General features: G+C 32.4%; 3 protein-coding genes and 1 pseudogene across 3 annotated transcripts; 3 read left to right on the top strand and 1 right to left on the bottom strand.

Annotated features, from left to right (window-relative positions):
* Positions 1–9: 9 nt before the first annotated feature.
* Positions 10–1101, top strand: LOC126553597 (uncharacterized). The gene has a single exon (XM_050208741.1). The coding sequence runs from the start codon at positions 10–12 to the stop codon at positions 1099–1101; it is 1092 nt and encodes a 363-aa protein (XP_050064698.1).
* Positions 1102–7649: 6548 nt separating this feature from the next.
* LOC114121301 (uncharacterized) lies at positions 7650–15661 on the top strand (the record flags this gene model as incomplete). Its single annotated transcript, XM_050208738.1, has 5 exons — positions 7650–7725; positions 14297–14806; positions 14892–14991; positions 15063–15260; positions 15562–15661. Coding segments are annotated over exons 1-5 (984 nt in total), but the record flags the coding sequence as incomplete, so codon positions are not given.
* Positions 15662–19610: 3949 nt separating this feature from the next.
* On the top strand, positions 19611–20431 carry LOC126553596 (putative nuclease HARBI1). Its single transcript, XM_050208740.1, has 3 exons — positions 19611–19699; positions 19791–19968; positions 20063–20431. Exons 1-3 carry the CDS (start codon positions 19611–19613, stop codon positions 20429–20431), a joined length of 636 nt encoding a protein of 211 aa, XP_050064697.1.
* Positions 20432–20738: 307 nt separating this feature from the next.
* On the bottom strand, positions 20739–22493 carry LOC126553594 (uncharacterized; annotated as a pseudogene).
* Positions 22494–23381: the final 888 nt, after the last annotated feature.

Raw genomic sequence — 23381 nt, 5'->3', positions numbered from 1 at the left:
CATCCTGCGATGAAGGTATTTGTCACTGGACCAGCGGGAGCTGGAAAGTCAATGCTTATACGAGCATTAGCACAATCTGTAATTCGGATAGCAAATCTTAGACTAGATATAGATGATTTGTCATTTCCTCCCGTATTGCTGACAGCACCAACAGGTAAAGCTGCATATGGAATAAAAGGATTAACACTTCATTCCGCGTTCAAACTACCATTGAATCAATTTGCCGGATTGTTACCAAAGTTAAGTTCAGATATTTCAAATACACTACGTTGTCAGTTTGCCAATGTAAAACTTTTGATAATTGATGAAATTTCCATGGTTGGCATAAAAACACTGGGATACATTGATCAACGATTGAGGTCTATATTAAGAATAAATAAACCATTTGGTGACATGAATGTAATAGTGTTTGGCGGTTTCTTTCAATTAACACCGGTATTAGCAACATCATTGTACGATAGTTTTGAAGAAATATTGTCTAAATTTCCAAGTGCTGAAGAAATGTTATCGATTAAATCTATTTGGGAAACATTCAAGTTTTATGAGTTGACTGAAATAATGCACCAAAAAGATGACAAACAATTTGCAATAATGTTAACAAAGTTGGCCAGAGGACATTTTGAGGAAGCTGATGTAAAATATTTCCGAAATCTTATAACCCACCTAGACATTACTTTTCAACCACAAGTAATGCATCTTTGGGCTACTAATTACGAAGTCGACGAAATGAACAGGAGAGTGCTTAACTCTATGAATAAAGTTAGTTTCATATCCGAAACCATTGATACGTCTGCGAAACGATCGGATATTGAATCTGCCAAGAAACTGCCACGACAAAAGGATTATGGGTTTAGCTTAAAGGTTTTTTTAAAAGAAACAGCTAAATACATGGTGATAGCAAACATTTCAACTGAAGACGGCATAGTGAACGGTGCAATCGGAGAACTCATGCAAATAAACAAAGGACAGACTGCAGGAGGTAAAGAAGTTGCAAAAAGAGTTTGGATCAAGTTTGATGAGCTAGTTGTGGGGTCACTAACCAGACAGAAGATTAAAGATAAACTAAAACCCGAAGGCGAACACACAAATGATATGTGCTAGTGGACACCAATTGAAATTATAAAATTAGAATTTCAACTCGGTAATGCAGAGTACCATAAAGTAACTAGAATGCAATTGCCCTTAGTGGAAGCTTTGGCATTGACGGTACACAAAAGTCAAGTCGCCACATATCAATCTGTAGCATTTCATATACCTCAAAAACTCTTGAAGTGCAATATGTTATATGTAGGATGTAGTCGAGCAACTTCGGCTCAAGGTTTGCGTATAGACTACTTTCCTGCAAAGCCACCAAAACCTTCTGCAAAAGTTGAACATGAAGTGTGCAGACTCAAGACACCAAGTTATGCTCTTATTCCACGCTTTTCTAGAATTATGACACACAACATGCCACTCTCCTGCATGCCACACAATATAAGGTCTTTAAAAAAATATGAAGCTCACATTAATGCGGATATCGTTCTTTTACAATCTAAAATAATGTTCTTCCAAAAAACTGGTTCGAAATCAAGTTACACATATACCATTAAGAACCATACTGCATGCTGTAGAATAGACAGTACCTATACATGCAAATGGTAAAAGTGGTTCAATTTGTTTTGTTGGAGAATCCATTAATCATAAAGAAATAACCTGCAGCACAACATTGCTTCAAGATCAAAAGAAAACACACACTTAGAAGCAATTGAAGTTATCATTGAAAATTTTACCTATATTGGGATATATTCATCGCCAAATTTTCCTATACAGAAGCTTTGTGATTTCATTGAAACGGTAGCGTCCGTTAAAAACAATGTTATCTTTATTGGTGATTTCAATATAAACTTCAACAAACCGCCAAAACAACTAGTTCAAATATTAAAACATTTCAATTACAAAATACTGGTTGACGGTATTACTACAGATCACGGAACAACCATTAACAATGTCATTATAAATGTTGACATTGCGGCTTTGGTGTAGGAGTCCCACATAAGTGATCACAGACCTATTTTGGTTATGGACATAGATACTTTCAAGTAAATAGAAAAATATTCTGAGACTGTTGATGACCAAATTGTACAAGAAGAAGTCAAAATCAATTTTATTAAACCAAACGTTCCTGTAATCGATGGATTTCCTGTGGAAAAATCTAAAAAATCGATTAAATCAACTAAGGTCCTGAATAATAATAACTTGGACGATATTGAGTTCATACAGGTTGATAGTGACACTATTTTGGTTCCAGAAACTAAAACTAAATCAACCAAAATAGTTGATTATAATACCGTAATTAATGATTTTCAATTTATTCAGGTCAATAGTAATTACTCTCAAAGTTCCAGATAATTGCAACATAAGGTCAGATTCATTATTAGAAACAATAAGTGATAATGCACCTGTGTCAAAAAATCCAAAAACAATAAAAATATCAAGTATTAAGAATAAAGTTGACATAACATCAAGTAGTACATTTTGTGGCTTTACTAACATTGGTGGTGTATCATGTTATGCTAATTCTGTCATACAGGTTCTTTTTAATTGTCAATCTCTTGTAAATGAAATTTGCAATAATCAACTCGGACCAACACTTCAACATAGCCTACACGAATATACAAGTAACAGTGGATCATGTGATACTCGAACAATCAGAGAATATTTGGACAACGAGACAATATTATATACTCTGCAACAGCAACAAGATTGTTTAGGTTAGGTTTGTTCAAGTCTTCTGTATTTAATCGCTTCAGTGACAGCATACCGAAGCCTTAGTAAACGATCATGAACCACTTTCCGATAACAACCCGGTATGACGTCTCCTTTATCATTTTTTCTTTTCCCACTTATATCTCTAAGACGATTTATGTAATTACGTAGTAAATGATTAGTATATTCTACTTTTTTTATAACAACATTTGTTCCATATGGCTTTTCCAATCTTAAACGCTTCATAATACTGCTGTCGCCATCTCCTTTTTTTATAATAAATTCAATAATTTATATTTTATACTGTTATGTTTTAAGAATTATATGAAAATTTGTATTGAGCTCATCCCGTCCCATAGTAAATAAAAAATTAATACAACGTATAAAATGGAAATATGTATACAAAAAAAAAGCGGGCAAGTGAGTACCGCTCTGCTGTACATTAGGTGCCGTATGGATCATTATTATATATTATAGGAGTGTTAAATTTGAATCCAATGATAGTTATCATTGTATACGAAAAACAATTCTGAACGAAGATGATTTGTCAGCCTAGGATATAATTTCTAGTGGTTGGTGAAAAAGGTGGTTTATGTTTTAATGGCCTGAATACAACAAAATTTAAGTTCTTTTATAATAATTGTAAGCTAAACTTATGAAAAACCTTGTATTAAATTTTCAACTCTTAGCTACCTATACAAACATTTTTATGAATTATACCTACAAAATAATTTGCAAATATTCATAATTTTGACGAATTTTCGTCAAAATTTGAACTTCAAATGCGAATAAAAAAAAATTGTGCCTATGTATTCTTATAATTTTTTAATCACTATAAGAATAACTTATGTGGAACTTTGTATTAAATTTTCAAGTATTTTGATAGGGCCAAAAAAATTTTATCGACACTTCAAAAATATTTTTTCAGAAAAATTGAAAATTTCAGTTGTCTATAAATAGCTTAAAAAAAGTCAAAATATTTTGAAATTTAAATCACGTAAAGAAAACGCGAATCTTAATAACTGGTAAAATTTTCAAGTATCTACGACTTATACTTTTTGAATAATAACAAATATCAAAAATCGTTTGAGGCTAAACTGTTATTTAACGCGGTTTTGTAAAAATTTAAATTTCAAACACTCATAAAAATTGTTTGTCTGAATCCGGTAGAGATTTTTTTACAGATATTTGAAGAAAAATTTATGGAGAACCTTGTACCAATTTTTCAAAACTTAGTTATAAAAGAAAAAAATTTTATGATTTTTCAACATCAAAATTACTTGCAAATTTTCGCGTTTTCGACAGATTTCGTAAAAATTTGAACTATAAACGCTTATAAAAAAAAAAATTGTGACTAACGATTTTTAATTTTTTTTAGCTCCAATAAAACCAACTCATAAGGAACCTTGTATTAAATTTTCAAAACTTTTTGGTCATCCAACAATTTTTTATCGACACTTTTGTTTTTTTTTTTTTGTATGAGACACAATACCTATAACGAAAATTGTAGAGGAGAATTTTTTTAACAATCGTAAGAAATCCGATTTTTGATATCGTATTCCAACCGTCTAATATCGTATAGTAAATTAACATTTTTTTTTTACTTTTTATCGGTTAATTATTTAACTAATTAATAAAAATATCAAAAATCAGGCTTCTTACGATTGTTAAAAAAAATGTCCTCTATAATTTTCGTTAGGTATAGGTGTTGTGCCTCATACAAAAAAAAACACTTATTCAGTGGATCCCACGGTCGCAGCGTCGTCCAACACCCTATCTATGTCTTACAATGACAATAATTGTTTTAACATTTGATGTGATTTATTTATCAATATCTGGAAACGTCCGTCGAATGTCTTGTACTAGTTTAATTTGTCTATTTAGTTGATACGGGACGCCTGATGTAAGTAGATATCAGTAATTTGTGACATTGTAAATGTGCTACAGTGAATATTTTATTAACTTTGATCTGTAATATTTATTGTTTAAACATTTATATACTTACAAAGTTACAAACATGTTTAAAACAAATAATCAACCACACAATTTGTATGTTTTGACTAATCGTCTAAAAGTTAATTTACTAGAAGCAATAAAAATGCTTAAAAATCCGAACAAAGTATCGGGTGCTGTTGAATGTTCAAAACTTGAGTCACAGCCAGGTAAGTGGTATATTTTTATAGAATACAATCAAACAAAATTAATGTCAGATGGCATCGAGTGGCAAGCGACAGGCACGAATTTATTACCTAGTGTTAAAAAACCAATTGTGCAAGTTGAATACTTCGCATCGGAAAATCTATACAAAAGTATCTTTAAGTTAACTGGAAAATATCAATATAATGCTATTTTGGTCAACTATGCTTCAAACTTGGACGTTATTGACACACCGAAACTAGAAATCCAAAAAACACAGTTTGTTTCTAGAAAAAGATCAATAAGAAATATAATGAAAGATCGTTTTAAAATATTTAAAAATTCGATTAATGAAGAAATAGTGAACAATCAACCTAATATTAGACCAATTAGGTAATTACAACTATTTTTTTAAATTATATAATATTATGACGTATACCTACTAGTATAGGTACTATTTTTTTTAGAAACATCAATTTTGACCCACATTTAGGAGCTGACTATTCCCTTCCTGGTACTTCAACATCTGTTTTTACACTAGATTGGTAATAAACTAATTATTTTATACTACATAATTATGTTCTACCTTAAAGTATATATTATATTATCTATTCATTAATCGTTTTACAGTTCTGCTGCCCCATTACAACATTTAGAGCATGTTTTACATGAAGATGATGTAATTGAGTCGTCTGCTTTTGAAGCTAATGTATCCCCGAATATATCATTTGAAGTACCAGATATAAGGTAACAGATAAGATTTTTAATATTGTGCTAAAGTATGGTTATACCTATTAATTTTAAATTTATAATTATATAAATACAATAGATAATAATCAATATAAAAATTAATTAATTATTTTGTACATAGAAATGTTGATAATGAACCATTACGTTCGTCTAGTGTACAATGTGACATACCATTCATTATTAGTAGTACACCATCCAACAGGACTTATACAACTTTTAGTGATTTGGAAATATCGAATGTGGAAAGTCACGAGCTTATTACTTGCAGTAAGAATGATTATAGAAATCCGTAAGTTTTTATTTTTATTTTTATTTATGTCTGTGTATTCTTATAATTTTTTAATCACTATAAGAATAACTTATGAGGAACTTTGTATTAAATTTTCAAGTATTTTGATTGCGCCAAAAAAATTTTATCGACACTTCAAAAAAAAATTTTCAGAAAATTTGAAAATTTCAGTTGTCTATAAATAACTCAAAAAAAGCCAAATTTTTTTGAAAATGTAACTGTATATAGGTAACACTAACATAAACCTTTGGTGAAAATTTCAAATTTTTACAGTGATTAGTTTTTGATTTACAACTATATAAAGAAATCGATTTGGTCGAAAACTGGTTTTGCGAAAAAATTCCCGTTTTTCTGTTACTTTTTTTAGGGTTTTTCCTGACGCTTTTGAAAACTATTGGAAATTTTTTACTTTTGACCCCCCAAAGTACCAACTAGATTGACTTTCCTACCAGAAACAGGTGTCACTTTTTAAAATCGAAGCACTTTTACTGCTCCAAAACGTGGTGACAGACACAAAAAAAAAAAAAAAAAAAAAAAACACATCATTGTAAAATCAATATATTCATCATTTCGTTCAGAATCTAAAAAATTGGAAACTGAAAATGTCCGTAAATTGCTCAATCTAAAATGATTTTGTACTTAAAAAATTATAAAATGTTTAACTTTCATAGCTAAGGATTGACAATTTAAAACTAGATTTTACCACGTAAATAGATAAATAAATTACTGTGTTGTATATTAAAAATGATTTGTATATTTAGTTGTGGAGATAATGTACCATCCACTATAGAACCTACAATAATATCTTCAATAACTGAAGGACCGTCAACTATAAACGTAGACAGTTATACTAGTCATACTAATAATAGGTAAATATAATTTAAATAATTGATCAGGTTAGTATATTTAAGTAATTATTTTTTATAATTTATTAGTACAACTTCTGAAAACTTGTTTAAAGGACGACGAGTAGTAGACGTGTATCATATTTTCAATCAGATCCAGAATACCGTCCACGTAAATTATATGGGTTGTTCGTTTTTAGATATGACTTTAATAAATGAAACACAGTTTGGATTTAGAACAGTATTTAAATTTATTTGTAAAATGTGTAACACCACATCATACATTGAATCGGAAAAACAAAAACCCGATACTTATATGCCAATCAATCAATCAATCAATCAGCAGTAAGCGGCACTATTGCTATTGGTATTGGCTATAGTCAATTATCAGAATTATGTGCAACAATGGATATCCCATGTATGTCTTCCAATACATTTCTATCGGTTCAAGAAGATATTAGTCTACAAATTCATACAATCGCTGAAAGGGAAATGGAAATTGCTGGTGAGGAAGAGAGACGGTTGGCCATAGAGTCGGGTTCAATTGATACAGATGGAACGCCAATGTGTACTGTAGTGGCTGACGGGCAATGGTCAAAAAGAAGCTATAAGACTAATTATGACGCATTGTCTGGCTAGTAAGTTCTATAATGAACTTTAGTTTTTCATCAAATATTATAGCATTTTCTAGACATGATAATATAATTATGACCTGATTTAATTAGTAACTTTTATAGGCAACCATTATTGAGTATAAATCAAAAAAAATTTTATTCATTGGAATTCGTAACCGGTATTGTGCCGTTTGTCAAAGAGCGAAAAATAAAGGTATACCCAAACCTAAGCATTCTTGTTTTTTAAATTGGTCAAAAGGAGCTACAAGTATGGAAGCAGATTCAATTGCAGAAGGTTTTAAGCGAAGTATGGAATTACATGGATTGAAATACAATAAACTAATAGGTATATTTGTACTAATACATATAAAAATAATTTATACATAATATTATGTAATACATATTATAATAGTTTTATATATATATTATATTATAGGGACAAATGATATTTTATTTAAGTTTAATATTTTAGTATCTACCATAATTTCTATTAATATTTTATTAAAGGTGATGGTGATTCTAGTGTGACAAAAAGGCTCTCTGAAATTATGCCTTATGGTCCTAAATTTCATATTCAAAAAATAGAATGCCGTAATCATTTGTTACGAAATTACGGAACAAAATTATCATTACTAGCCAAAAACATCAGACACCCTTACCTGAATTTAAGAAAACATATTCAAAGTAATATAATAAGATTCAGAAATGCAGTTGTTAAATCAATTGAATATCGTAACAAATTAATCAACCAATCTGACAATGATAAACGTCTAGGTATATTGAACTTTTTTTATAGTTTAAACTATAATATAGTATAAAGGGATTAACTTGCATGGATATTTTCGAGAAATTTTTTATTGACAAAAAACAATATGTAATTTTAAATTAATGCAAATACACTTTTAGGTATCAATTTTAAAATTTTTAGAATTTTGAAAAAGATTTAATAATAATTCAATATAATAATATAAAAGTGGGTTTACATGCGATATGTAATATAAATTTATAAGTCTATGAATGTAGGTTAGCCAAGTTACAGAATAATAATATTATAATTTAAGAAAACATCAGTATCTGATTACAAAGACCATACAAGTAATAATTAGAAGTAAATTTCTATGAATAAATAACAATATTTTAAAAATAAATACAGCAAATACAAAGTTTGAATAAGATATAAAAATCACAACATGAAATAAAATAATAATACCAATACAACCAAGTATCACGTCGAGGTCACCAAATGTTGGCTCGCCTTTAGCTTTAACAATAAAAGATTAATGGGCCTTAGCGGCCGGCCGGGAGGGTAGGCAACTTATTGCACTACCGTCCCATGAGTATAATAAAAGAAACTGGTTGTATTGGTTACATACAATTTGTATAATAATTGACCACTTGGTCCAATAAATGAATAAAATAATAACAATATATCAGACAGTAGTATAATATCAGTGATCAGTCAAACTTAGAAATATTATATAACAATGGTATACTCAATAATACTAATAACAATAATAAATAATAATGACCCGTCGGCCAATGACTAATTATAATAAAATATATCACATACCCTTGGGGCTATGGCGTCTTGAGGTGCCGGGATCCGTATAATAATAATAAGTTTAAAATACAATAAAAAGTACAAGATTGATCCCGCACACACTCAAGAACGCCGCTAACCTCAACACGAAGAAACAAGAACTCACAATACACACTGCTACAGCGGACACACAACTCAACAAACCACGAGGAACACAATCTTCTGCTGGTAATCAATGACCGCCCTAAACTAGGGGAAAAACAATTAAATGATGGGCAATAAATGCGCGAACGATAGTTACCAGACAGAAGAAATCACAAAACACAAAAAAACGTGGTTTGACAGCTGCAGCAGGAACAAGAAACACAGTATGGCACGGGTGCACGGCTTGCTGGATCGTGGGCAGCGGACCAAAGTAAAGTGCACGAATTCACATATAACGGACAAGAGAACGAAGAAACTCAAAAGAACGGTCTTTCAGTGTAACCACACTAAAACAATAAACAATGGAAAAACTAGAAACTTTGTGACACTGAAAGCATGACTAGATGAAAAACTTAAAGTTTTGAACATAACCGAATATAAGAAAACATTGATAATGATTCCACAGCTGGCCGGTCGCACACTAACGCCTGATAAGCGTCAGCCGACGAAGGCTGCAACTGTGGAACGCACCGTTACGTGCACACGAATATGATAACAAAACGAAACGAAAACATGCTACATTGAATACAAACATACTCCCCCCTTTGAAAGACTGTCTTTCAAAAACTTTCACATTAAAAAACAAATATTATAATGTTGACTAGAGCTGCTGATAATAAAATAATACAAACTAACAAATAATGATCAGTCTTAAAAATACATGAGATAAAACAATTTAACATAATAAAATAATAGTATAGGTAAAATTACAATAATACATAATAAACGATGACTTGATTAGACGGGCTCCTCTTCATCCTTAACGTGGGGTAGAACAGCAAGTTTAGTAGTTGGACGCTGAAATTATCTTCCCGCTGAGTTACGTACAGTGACAACACGCACCATTCCATCCGAACCAGGATGAACTTGAATGACTCTGACCATAATCCACTTCATTGGTGGCAAATTGTCCTCTTTTAAAATTGCAAGGGATCCAACTTCAATATTGTCCTTTTTTGACAGCCAGCAACCTCTCTTATGAAGTTGTGGTAGGTACTCGGAACTCCAACGTTTCCAAAATGTCTGAGCTTGTACCTTTGCAAGTTCTAATCGCTTTATTCGATTCAAGGGTAAGCCAGTACTGTCAGGTTCAGCGGGCAATGTACGAACACCACCTACCAGAAAGTGACCCGGGGTCAATGCAGTAAAATCTGAAGGATCATCAGACATAGGTGATATAGGGCGCGAGTTTAACACAGCTTCTATTCTACATAACATGGTGCTCATTTCCTCAAATGTAAGAAGGCCCATAGTATTCATTTTTAACAAATGTTTTTTGGTCGACTTGACCGCAGCCTCCCACAACCCACCAAAGTGGGGTGCCGACGGTGGTATAAAATGCCACTGAACATGGTGATGTGACAGCTCTTCCTCTACTGTACGTTGCCCTTTGGTTTTTTTGAAGTATGAATATAACACCTTATTGGCCCCTACAAAATTAGTTCCATTGTCACTGTAAATGTGACTGCAGTGTCCTCGTCTTGCCATGAACCTGGTTAGAGCAGCCAAGAACGCATCGGATGTGAGGCCATTAACCAACTCTAAATGCACAGCACGTGTAACGAAGCAGACAAAAACAGCTATATAACACTTGACGCTCACAACTCTTCTGATGCTACTGCAAATGAGAATAGGACCACAGAAATCGACGCCAGTACGAGCAAATGGCCGCTCAATATTTACTCGCTCCCGTGGAAGGGGTGCCCATTAACGGAGTGATGAATTTAGGACTTGAACGGAAACAGGTAATACAATTCCTTACTGTTTTCTTCGCAATTAACCGCCCACGCAGAGGCCAGTACCGCAGATGTATATTAGCCAGCAGGCCTTGAGGGCCTATATGGAGCAACCTATTATGTTCATGTTTAAAAATGAGTTGAGTTATATTGCTCTTGAATGGTAATACTATGGGACATTTACTATTAAAAGCGATGTCAGCATTCGATAGTCTGCCACCAACCCGTACTAGTCCATCAGTATCCATGAAAGGATTGAGGGTGCGCAGAGGGCTACGACGCCCTACCATTTTGTCGGCTTTTAGATCATATACTTCTTGCTCAAAAGCATGTGCTTGAACATTTTTTAACAGCAACGTAATGGCTTTGTTAACCTCAAGAATACTTAGAGGGCCACCCTGTCGTGTAGAAGGTTCACTGTTGCGAGCATTGCAGCCAAAACGTAGAAATAGGCGGTGATTCTACTCAACCTTGTCCATGAGGAATATCTATCATTAATGAAGAACTCTGTTTGCTCATTAACAACAAGGATTGAATGTATTATTCGAAGTTCAGGTATTTCTGATGGTATAACAACTTTACTAGATGGCCAATTACTTTCAGCTTGAGATAACCACTCTAGTCCATGCCACCATAAGTTGTTATCGGATAGAGTTTCAGCTAGGCAGTCGCGGGTAATTATATCTGCCGGATTACTGGTAGTTGGCACATGTCGCCACTGATTAGCATTAGTTAAGTCTAGGATTTGCGCCACTCTGTTCGATACATAAGCCTTTAATGGTTTGTCATTATTGATCCATGCTAAGACAATGGATGAATCAGACCACAATGTGACGTTTCTAGCGCTACAAGAGATACTGATGCGCTCCAGTTCTCTGGAAACCATGCTAACTAATTCGGCTAAGAGAAGTGCACCACAAAGTTCTAGTCGAGGGATAGTGCTTGCCTTTAGTGGAGCAACTCTGGATTTGGAACAATACAATTGACTTTGCCCGGTTATGGTTGATAGAATATAAATGCATGCACCGTAAGCGTTTTGTGAAGCATCGCAAAACCCATGCAATTGGACTGCTTCACAATTACTGAATGGGACATGACGTGGTATAAGTAACTGTTCCAATGATTTGAGACTGGCATAGAATTGAATCCATTTTTGTTGCATTTCTGGTGGTAGTGGCGTATCCCAACTTAATTTCAAGGCCCACAACTGCTGCAAAAAGACTTCCTCGAATGAGAACAGGTGACACAAAACCTACTGGGTCAGACACCCGGTTGATATCAGACAGTAGTGATCTTTTGGTCAGTTGAAGTGGCTGAGACCATGGTTTGAAAATGAACTTGAAACAATCTAACCTCGGCTGCCACACAAGGCCTAGTGTACTTATGGTTTCTTCGTCACTAATTGACAACATATAATTAGATTGACTCTCTGAATTGGACATTTTGGACAATACAAATTCAGAATTAGAACACCACTTCCTAAGTGAAAATCCAACCTTATTGAGCTCAGTTGACATCACTTGATACAGGTTGTAACATTCTTCTTCGGTCTGACAGCCGCTCAATAGATCTTCAACGTAAAAATCTTGTTGTATAGCACGCTGAGCAGTTGCATCTTGAACCATATAACTTGCCTCAAGTAAACACCGTGTGGCTAAAAATGACGCAGCTCTAGTGCCATATGTGACAGTGAGGAGTCTGTAATCCTTTAAAACTTCATCAGAATTTGACCGAAATACTATTCGCTGTAAGTCACATTCTGCAGGTGCAACACGGACCTGGCGATACATTTTTTCAATGTCTGCAACCAAAGCATACCTATAAAGACGGAATCGCAGCACTATGGATAACAATTCAGGTTGAACGGGTGGTCCACATACCAATATGTCGTTAAGACTTAAGCCAGATCTTGTAACTGCTGAGCCGTCGAACACAACACGAGTTTTTGTGGTTAGGCTGTCGCCCTTGGTCACAGTATGGTGAGGGAGGTAGTAAGTAGGAAGGTCTGTGTCCTTAGCCTCTTCCATATGACCCAGTTTAATGTACTCAGACATGAATTTTTTATATTCTTGAGCTAGCATACTATCTCGATTCATCTTTCGCTCAAGGTTGAAGAAACGCTGCTGCGCCATAAGTCTTGAATCACCTAGCACCTCAGGATCACGCAGAAATATACCACAAATGTACCACAAATCGGCCAGAACGATCCTGGGTTACTGTACTGGTAAAGTGTGCCTCAGCTACTGACTGGTCTTCCTTGACACCACAAGTGGGGAGGTCTGTAAGAGCCAGAGATGACATTGATTGACACTGTATTAATAGACTTGACATGCACATATGATAATTTGCAATGGGCATTGAACCAGTTAGCACCCATCCTAAACAGGTGTTATGTAGAACAGTACCCTCTGGTGTTTTCTTGCTTTCGCCGACTAACAGTTCATAAAATATTTCAGCACCAATTAGCACATCAACATTGCCTGGTTCATGGAATCCAGGATCAGCTAAACGGTTTAATATTGTGTCGGGAATGTTTAATTGATTGATGTTTACACTGTGACTTGGTAACTTGTTTGTTATAGAGTTGATTACATGGAAATTGATAGATGCTTCATAGTCACTAAGTCGTGAACGCATGGTTGTGTTTATCATTGTGCCAGTCTTAGCAGCTACAGATCCAATACCAGCCAATGATACAGAGCCTTGAATTCCGATAATATTCAGTCTTGATGCACACTCACTGGTTATAAGGCATACTTGTGACCCGGAATCCAATATGGCACGACATGAAATCTGTTGACCAGATGAATTTGCTAAGTTGACCACTGCAGTAGCTAACATTATTTGTCTTGGTGCAGTAGGATTGTTGTTAGCTTGCTCAACATAGGTTACCACAGATTGGCCTTGTGGCGAAGATGGCTGTTCATTTGCTGAAGGAGGCTGGTTGTTCGGTTCATCGCTGTTTACATAACCGAATATAAGAAAACATTGATAATGATTCCACAGCTGGCCGGTCGCACACTAACGCCTGATAAGCGTCAGCCGACGAAGGCTGCAACTGTGGAACGCACCGTTACGTGCACACGAATATGATAACAAAACGAAACGAAAACATGCTACATTGAATACAAACAACAAGCATTTATCAGGTAAACCGATAGAAATGTATTGAATATATATATATAAGTATAACTAATAAATTTATAGAGATAAATATGAACATTATGACTCTAGGTAAACGTATCAATTTTTCTCAACGACAATCATACAACACTAGAGTTGAAGGTGCTGTTGTATCTTATAATACGTCAGGGGAGTTTCTTAGAAAATTACACAAAAACGTAGTTAATGAAAAAAGTCCAGGTAAAATAGATGATTTATATGTCAGTAAAAAATAATTAATAATTAATAATAAATATAATATTTTCCTTCTGTAGGAGATATTGGGAAAAAATATTTGAAAACAAAACGAATGAAAAGTGAAAAAAGAAAATGTAAAAAACTCCTTTTTCCAAAAAAATTTTCTAAACAAACGGGTCCGGATCAACATTATGGCCTGGCTGAACCGTTACTCGATGATATACCTTTGAATGAACTGGAATCAAAGAAAAGTGCATTCATTCAGTCACTTTACTTGGACCACGACAAACGCATAGAATTAGAAATTAAAACTAGAGAACAGGCTAATTCACAAATTTGGCACACAGAAAGAAGAAACCGAATAACAGCTTCAAATTTTGGTCGGATTTGTAAAATGCGACCAACTACATTATGTAGGTCTACAGTTTACGATATGTTGTATAGGTCATTTACTTCTAAATCAACTGATTATGGTAGAGCAATGGAGAATAAAGCCATAATCGTATTCCAAAACGGTTTTAATTGTGTTGTTGAACCTTGTGGTCTTATAGTGGATGACGATTTGCATTATTTAGCTGCTTCTCCCGGTAAAATAATCAAAAATAATTAAATTTAATAACTATTAATATTTAGGTATATTTATGAATAAGTTGTATTATATTTCATTGATAGATGGTCTTGTGGGAACTGATTATGTCGTAGAAATAAAGTGCCCATTCAAAGCTAAAGACAGTTCCAGTTTTATTGAAGCCGTCATGAATAAAAAAGTAAAATTTAATTATAAAAATCCAAATAATGGCATATGTGCTATATGTTTAAATATAATATAAATTGTTCGATAACATTTTGTCGTATTCAAAATGAAAATGAAATGGAACTGAAAAAAGAACATAATTACTACTATCAGATTCAAGGGCAAATGCACGTCTCAAAAAGAAAATTTTGTTATTTTGTAGTATATACTGAAAATTGGTCTAAAGTTCAAATTATTGAATACGATGAATCATTTTGGTCGAATAAAATGGTTAGAAAACTTGAGGTGTAAGTATAATTAGTGTAATGTGTATACTGTATAACAATAGTAAAAAACTATAATATTAAAATAATATTTAGTAAACACTATCAAGTATCAGTGTTTTTGTTTGACAAAATATAATATTATAATTGTAATTGGTTAATAATAAAATGTACAAATAAATAAGAATACAATTAATATACAATAGGTACACATGTTACGCCTATATGTGTATTGTATTTTTGTTTATTTGTTTTGACTTAATATGTTATATTATATTATATCTACATAAATCTTAAATATTATTATTTCATTACATTTTTACAGCTTCTACAAAGAATGTTTACTACCGGAAATTGTGAACCCGCAGTATGGAAAGAGACTTTTGGTTACCGATATTAAAGATCCGGCTTATATACTTAACAATATAAAGAATAAAAAACAAAAATAATAAATTATCTATATTAAAATGAACAATATGTGTTCTATCCGTCCGTGCAGTTTGACCAGCCCCGGGTGCTGTGCCGTCTGTACGATGACCACGTTGGTCGGACGTAGAGTTGGCGACACTGTCTCGCCTGCCGCCCTGCTCTGGGCAACGACGCTGCTAACGTGTTTTTCGTACGCTCGTCTCTCGCTGTCCCACGTTTTGTCACGTTCGACTTGTGGTTTTTTATGTGTTCGACTGTTCCGTCCAAATTCGTGGTGATCGCCATTGTTTATCGAGTGTTGTTCGTACGCTCATCGCGCTCCAACAGACTTCGTCGCTCCTTTAACTCAGTCCGTTACTGCCGTGTTCACTTATCGCCGAGCCGTTGTAATCCATACTACGTGACGTTATTGTGGTCCGTTGCGGTATTAGCAGATCAGCCATAAGCAGTACTTGCAATCCACGTGGTCCAGAGTTCGGGCATTCAGCAGATCAGCCTTCCCACGACAGCCAGCTCCGGCGCCCAGAACGGTGATCCCCGTCTCCCCCTTATACACTTGTTTTTTTTTGTGTTGTTAATATATTATATGCTTTGTAACGTTATTCTGTTATCATAATTATTGTTAGCTACCTTATTATTCCCATATAATTCATCCATTCAGGTCCTGAGGACTGTGTATCTGACGATAACCTTGCTAAAAGGCTCGTCGGTACAAACAATATGTTATACATTATACAAAATTGTTTGTTATATTATATTATATTTATGGCTTTAATAAATGCATTGATAAACTCATACCTACACGTTTTTACAATAATGTATTCATGATTAACTGATTTATTAATATCAACTATTTATTTAAAACATTACTAATGGATACGTATATAGGAGAATAATCGTACTATCGTACGAAAATTACTTCAGGTTAGGTACCTAAAGTAAAAACGTAAAAGACGCAACATGGTTACTAAAATATGTATTTAATCTTATTATTTTATGTGTAATTAGGTTACAAATGTAAATCAAGCCATCGGGTTAAATTTGTTGTAATTTATGTATTGATGACATATTCATTAAGTTAACAGGAGCTTTCATTAAAAAGTAAGTCTAGCGAGGATCGAACGCGCGGCGAGTACGTATATTAGAAATACACGGGTGACAATTTACGCACTGGTCAATGTCAATATTGTATGGACCCGCTCAACTAGACTGTTCGTGAAATAATAATGCGCCTCTCCTGCGAGTACGCCGCGTAGATCTCGCCACGGAGGCAATGGGCGTGGTTACGTCCAGCCGCGACGGCGGCGATACGGCGCACAACGCCATCTCTGGAGCGTTGTATACGTAACACTTTTACTATTGCACACTTTTAAGGGACCAAGGAAGTTGAATTTATACACGGGAATGAGGAAGATGAGTTTATTTATAATAGGTGGGATGTCTAGGTGGTCGGAATCGGTTTGGTGCAATGACCACCGAGCTCACACAGCTCGGGCAATACTTAATATCTAAACTTAAAATTACGATGATGATGAGCGATGTGGATGATGACTTCACGAGACCACCGACGGCGGACAGACTTGAAGACCTTGGCGGCCTCTCACACACCCCGGTGGGTGATGGCGGTCTTACGCACTCAATGTGGCACCAATCCCAATCTCGGGCTATTGACTAGTATCGGCCAACGTTGTTTAAAGTCTCAGTGACGAGTTGGTGTAGACCAATACACGGTAATAATACAAACAGACAAATAAAACAAACTCACGTGAATGGTGGCAAGGTGTATAATTTATTATAATAATAAATGACCGTTTCTTGTCGCAATGACTTGGCAGATACAAAAATAGTAATATTATATACCGCAGTGGCAACTAGATTAACGAATACAATTTCGTATTGCTTCAACAGCACAATTAACCATGAACATACATATAAAAAAATATTAACGATACTTATTCAAAAAAAAGAAAAACTATCACGTATTGTATATCGGACATACATATTTACAAAACAAAATTGATAACAAAAGGGCGTTGGCCGCATAATCACAATAAAACATTGAACACATGACATTAAAACAAACCAAATATTACGACAAGTGACAACGATAACACTAATGATAAGTTAATTTACGTAATAATATAATATAGATACCTAACGAGTAATGGTTGGGGACGAAGAAAAGGAAGAGAGATATAGACTAGTCGCAGCCGTGTTGTTACGCATATCGCATAATAGCGATAACGATGCGCCGTGGCAACAATAAATAAAAATGTTTTTTTTACTTTACTGTAAATGTTTTGTTTTACTTACTTTTTTAACCATTGTTTTGTTCTTATTTGATTTTACTTGTTTTTTATTTTTACTACGTATATTTTGTTTTTCCATTGATTTAACTGCTTTAATCTTGTCATTCATACTCTCATTATTATAATCGTTCTGAAATTAAATAAAATTTGGTAGGTAATTAACCAAGTAAACCTAGTAAAAATATATACGCTATACCTATTTATTTATATCTTTAAGTATAATAACGAACCGACATAGTTCAGTATTATACAAAATAAAAATATTGTATTTAGTCATCTCCAAAATATAACTAATAAATATAAATTATATATTATATATTATAAATTACGTACTGTCTCTAAAAGTGACTTGCTATTTTGTATTGAGTGTTCTATTTATATAAATTTCAGTTGAAGCACACTTAAACGGAAAGGGTAAAATTATATTGTTTGATAGAGATGGTAAATTATGTGCGACTATATATTTGTATTATTTGAGACCAATAATAATAATTGTAATAGTAGCGGGCAGCGCCTGCTATAACAAGAGTATTGTAGCACGTCACCTTGATAGTAGGTATATATTATATCACTACTCATATGAATAATTCTAATAATATTGTTATTTGCGTAAAATTATTGGTATAAAACATACCATTAACATAAACATTAACATTAACATAACGTTGACATATAACATATGCAAAGAAGAGCGTTTCCGTGGATTTTTTATCACATTCAGCGGAAAAAACAGATTATATTTTCATAAATATGTAGATTATTAAAATGATATCACGCCACTCTAATAGCGTTTTCCACCTAGTTGCACTATTGCACTGAGGGCGCACTGAGTGCCATTTGCATGTTCCATCTACCACTATAGTTTTGCACAATTTCAGTGTAATGTGTTCCATCTATAAAACTGCCCCAGTGTTTGACACTCGGTGCGGAACTGGCGCACGAGCTTTTTGAGACGGTTTTTGTTAACAGTTGTTATCACTACTGATAAAATATAAAAATTAAAAACGTGAAATCGTCAATTCTACTAGTCATTATAGGTAATAGGTATTTCATACTACTTTAAAATGGACAAATTATTAAAGGCACAAATGATTTTGGAGTTATTGTCATCATCGTCATCTAGCGATGACGAAATGATTCAAGAATTGACCAAGACCAGTTACAAAACAAAAATACAAAAAATTAATAATTTCCTTGATATCGTGAAAGATTATTCGGATAATGAAGTATTTATTATAATATAATATAATATAATATAAATAGTAATATAATATAATATAATATAATATATAAATATGAATATTATAAATGTGAATATTTAGAAGGTGTATCATATAATACATATAAATATTTACTTCATCAGTAGATTTCTATTTTACCAGGCAGCCTAAATTTCAGAATTTTTTTTCATATTTTGTATTTTTCAACACTGATATTTTTCCTCAAAATATGAAAAAAAAAAAAAATTCTATAATTTAGGTTGCTCGGTAAAATTGAATAGTTCTTCATCTAAAACTTATGAGCAATATTACTTTGAAGAAAAAAACTTCAAAACAATACTTATAATAATATTGATGAATTGCAGTTCAAAAAACATTTTAGGATGAATAGGTCAACCACAATACTTATTATCAGTATGTTCAAAAGCTCACCATTTTATCCTAAATCTGATCAAGCAATGGTCACAGCTAGGAGTGCTGAACTACATGTTTTATCATTTTTATGGTAGGTCTTTATTCATTTATAATAAAATATAAAATATAATAGGTACCAAATAATCATTATTTTAGTACCTAATGATTAAAATTTAAATCAGGTTTGCATCTAATAAATGTGCTTTGCGTGATGTTGCTAGCCGGTTCGGATTATCCTTATCGTCACAATTTAGGATTAATGACCGAGTAATGGAATTTCTGATAAAAATTGCTCCAAGTATAATTAAAATGCCAAAATCTGATGCTGAAAAAGAATCAGTGGCTAAAGACTTTAAAATGGTAGGTAAATAATAAATATTACTAAATATTTAGTTTGCATTATTGCATATTATAACAGTTTAATTATAACATTAATATTTGTTTTAACTTCAAGATAGCTCTTATTCCTCATGCACTGGGTTGTATCGATAGCACATCAATAACAATTAGAACACCAAAACATAAAGTAAAATCTACTTATGTTAATCGCCATGATATACCAGCAATTACCTTACAGGGAATATGTGACAGTAAAAAGCGCTTTTTAGATGCCTTCACTGGACCTCCTGGTAAAATCCATGACGACCGTGTTCTTAAATTATCAGGAGTTCTTGATTGGCTTCCAAGGTTGTGCAATGAAAAATATTACCTATTGGGAGATGGAGCCTATCCTTTAAGACAGTGGCTCATTACACCTTACAGAAATATTGGACATTTCACAGAATCACAAAAACATTTTAACAAAAAATTCAGTGCCACTTGAGTGAAAATTGAAAATACTTTTGGGTTGTTAAAAGGAAGATTTCGCCAGTTGATTCAAATTGACATGCATGAGGTTAATAAAATAACAAAATTCATTATTTGCTGTTGTGTTATGCATAATTTATGCATTGATAACGATGATTTAATTAATTATAATGAATATGATAATGAGGAAGTTATTATGACCGACGAATACGTACAAGACATAACAGTTACTGATGTACAACTGAAACAAGCAGGAGAATCAAAAAGAAATAATTTAAAAGATATTTATTATACTTAAATAGCTAGAGACAATATAACACAAATCAGTCCTTGTATTTTTTAAAATTTAAACAAATAACAAACATCATATACAACTTAAATAACATTCAGTCTTTTATATTTCATAATACATTCATTTTTTTTTTTTTTTTAATGATAAAATAAGTAATAACATAGACAATTTTAATTGACTAGCTTGGAACTATTTTAAATGTATATATTAAACATTATATTAAGTATAAAATCATAATGAAAAACAGTAAATTATGCACTTTACGTTACATAACTTTTTATATCGTATAAAAAACTTAATAAGTAATAAACATTTTTTTTTAAATCTTCATTAAATAATTTTGATAGGTAAGTATATAATATGACCTAAATATTAATTAAATAGGTACCTATTACTTTGAGTTTTTTTTTTAATTAAATTTACCTGCAGATAGTATTTTTCGATTAGTGACATCTTTTCTTTGTGTCTTCTTTCTTTAGCTTCCTCTTTTTCTCGTTGTATTTGTAAAAAAACTTCTGCCATATCTGTTTTTGACCTTTTTACTTCTTTTTTTTTTACATATCTCATCTGGAATACGTCTTTTTACAATATTACTGTTTCTAAGAACCTCTGGTTCGATACTATCGTCAAGTGCAGTTATAGATTTTATTTCTTTTTCAAATGGTACATCAATGTGAGAATTTCCTGAAATATTGTTATGATCAATGACATTTTTTTTTCTTTTTATAATTGTTTTGTATCGATTTTCAACTTGAATTGCATTTTTTGTTACATTTAGCTCATTTATTAAATCAACAGATATTTGTTGCCAAAGATCTTTTTTTTTTTAGGAAAAGTTTCAATGGTCCCACTTTTGTTAAATACTCAGCATACTTCTCCAACATGAAAGAAGTAGCACCATCAGACCAACCTAAAAAAATAAATGTATATAGATAATATTAACTCTTGATCAAGAACTTTTTATAAGTATCTTTACATAACTCAATAGCATTAATTGCATACACTAACTGTAATTAGATAATTGATTTCAAGACTAGAATCATTTTAAACAAGACTAAAATAAAATATTATTAAGTATAATGTACTTGTTTATACATTAAATATCTTACCAAATGACTAAAATGTATAGGTACCTATGTGATGGATAAGTCAATATCATAAATTCATGAATAGATTTACGTTATGATGAAAATTGTTTAATTTATAAAGAAAATGTATGCTTCAATGTATGCGGTATACATACTCAGGGGGAGGGCATACTTAATGATATTTTTTTACCATATGAATGGTTCATATACACTAGTCCCAAGAAACTGTCAAAAAAGAGAGCCAATTATACAATATACACTTATGATATATAAATACAAAAAACAATGTCATCATCCGACATGAAAAATATACAAACTATATGTATAGTAACTATAGAAATTATGTACAAAAATGCTTACTTGTATTATAAATATCTGGTATTTCAGGTATTGAAATCCCATTTTCAATCAGTGTTTTTAGTAACATATATCTGAGACTCTATACCATCTATAAAAAAATCAATAAGATACCTATATTATTATTATTGTTCTTTTATATGGAACATGTAAAAAATAACTTGAGAATGATCATTTGATTTTTGTTAAATATGAAAATGTACCTTAATAGTTTGACTTATAACTAATTTATACTGACTTAATAACTATTAATTTACCTTCATCAGTACGTCACAAAGTATTTCTTCTGGTCTAACCGGTCTATTTTCAGTAATGGCAAACTTAATAAATTGGTAAGACATTTTTGAACTACCTATGAAGAGTGAAGACACTGAAGACTGAACAACTCAACAACAAAATAGTAAATACGCAAGTAGGTATAGGGATAGCCGGTATAGTGTAGACTATACAGTATTACACTATTACAGTATAGCACCTTCTTTTCTATACAATTTAGAACAAAGAAAACTGAAAAGCAAAAAGAACAGCCAACATAATTGAAAAATGAAAATATGTTTTGTAATTTGTATAAAATATAATTGTTATCAATAATTACGAGTGTAGCAAAATAATAATTTTTCGTGTTCCACATCTAGTAGTAAAATGTTGGTACTTGTGATAACACCGAAAACTCGCACATTGACGGTGGAAACTGGCACAGTGCGAGTTCGGCAAGGTGGAAAACGCTATAAATGAAACATAAATTATGATTATTAATAATACTAATCCCTGGACGACATTGAGAACTCATATAAATACGAGTAGAGAAACTAGTATTATTTCGAAAGTATCGAGAGTATAAATATACCGCATCATATCATTCACCTCATACTGCTCAGCACATAGACACACGGAAAAAAGTTTTTTTAATATTTCAACTTCTGAAAGAATATTGTAAGTATATATCATTAAACATAAAATATAAAATAGTTATAAAATCTAATTTAATTTTTTTACTTATCTAAAAACATCAACAGTTTTATCGTAAACATTGAACAACGGTCTCACAAACTTATAATATATCATATCACATAACGACGCTCAACACAAACACACACAGAAAAAGTTCAATTTTTTTTTTCAAATATTTCAACTTCACAAAATAACAATGTAAGTATATATCATTAGTATAGATATTATTTTTATAAAAAAAAAAAAAAAAAATATAGGCAGATAGGTGTACGTTACAT

This window comes from Aphis gossypii, unplaced genomic scaffold (assembly GCF_020184175.1).
Source record: "Aphis gossypii isolate Hap1 unplaced genomic scaffold, ASM2018417v2 Contig00278, whole genome shotgun sequence".
NCBI lineage: Eukaryota > Metazoa > Arthropoda > Insecta > Hemiptera > Aphididae > Aphis > Aphis gossypii.
Note: the sequence above shows the minus strand (reverse complement) of the source record. Positions and strands in the feature narration are given on the sequence as shown.

Excerpts from the sequence above, each read along its gene's own strand:
- LOC126553597 (XM_050208741.1), top strand. The coding sequence starts at position 10 with ATGAAGGTATTTGTCACTGGACCAGCGGGAGCTGGAAAGTCAATGCTT.
- LOC126553596 (XM_050208740.1), top strand. The coding sequence starts at position 19,611 with ATGTTCAAAAGCTCACCATTTTATCCTAAATCTGATCAAGCAATGGTC. Across the intron at positions 19,700-19,790 it reads CATGTTTTATCATTTTTATG|GTTTGCATCTAATAAATGTG; the intron begins GTAGGTCTTTAT and ends AATTTAAATCAG. Across the intron at positions 19,969-20,062 it reads TGGCTAAAGACTTTAAAATG|ATAGCTCTTATTCCTCATGC; the intron begins GTAGGTAAATAA and ends TTTAACTTCAAG.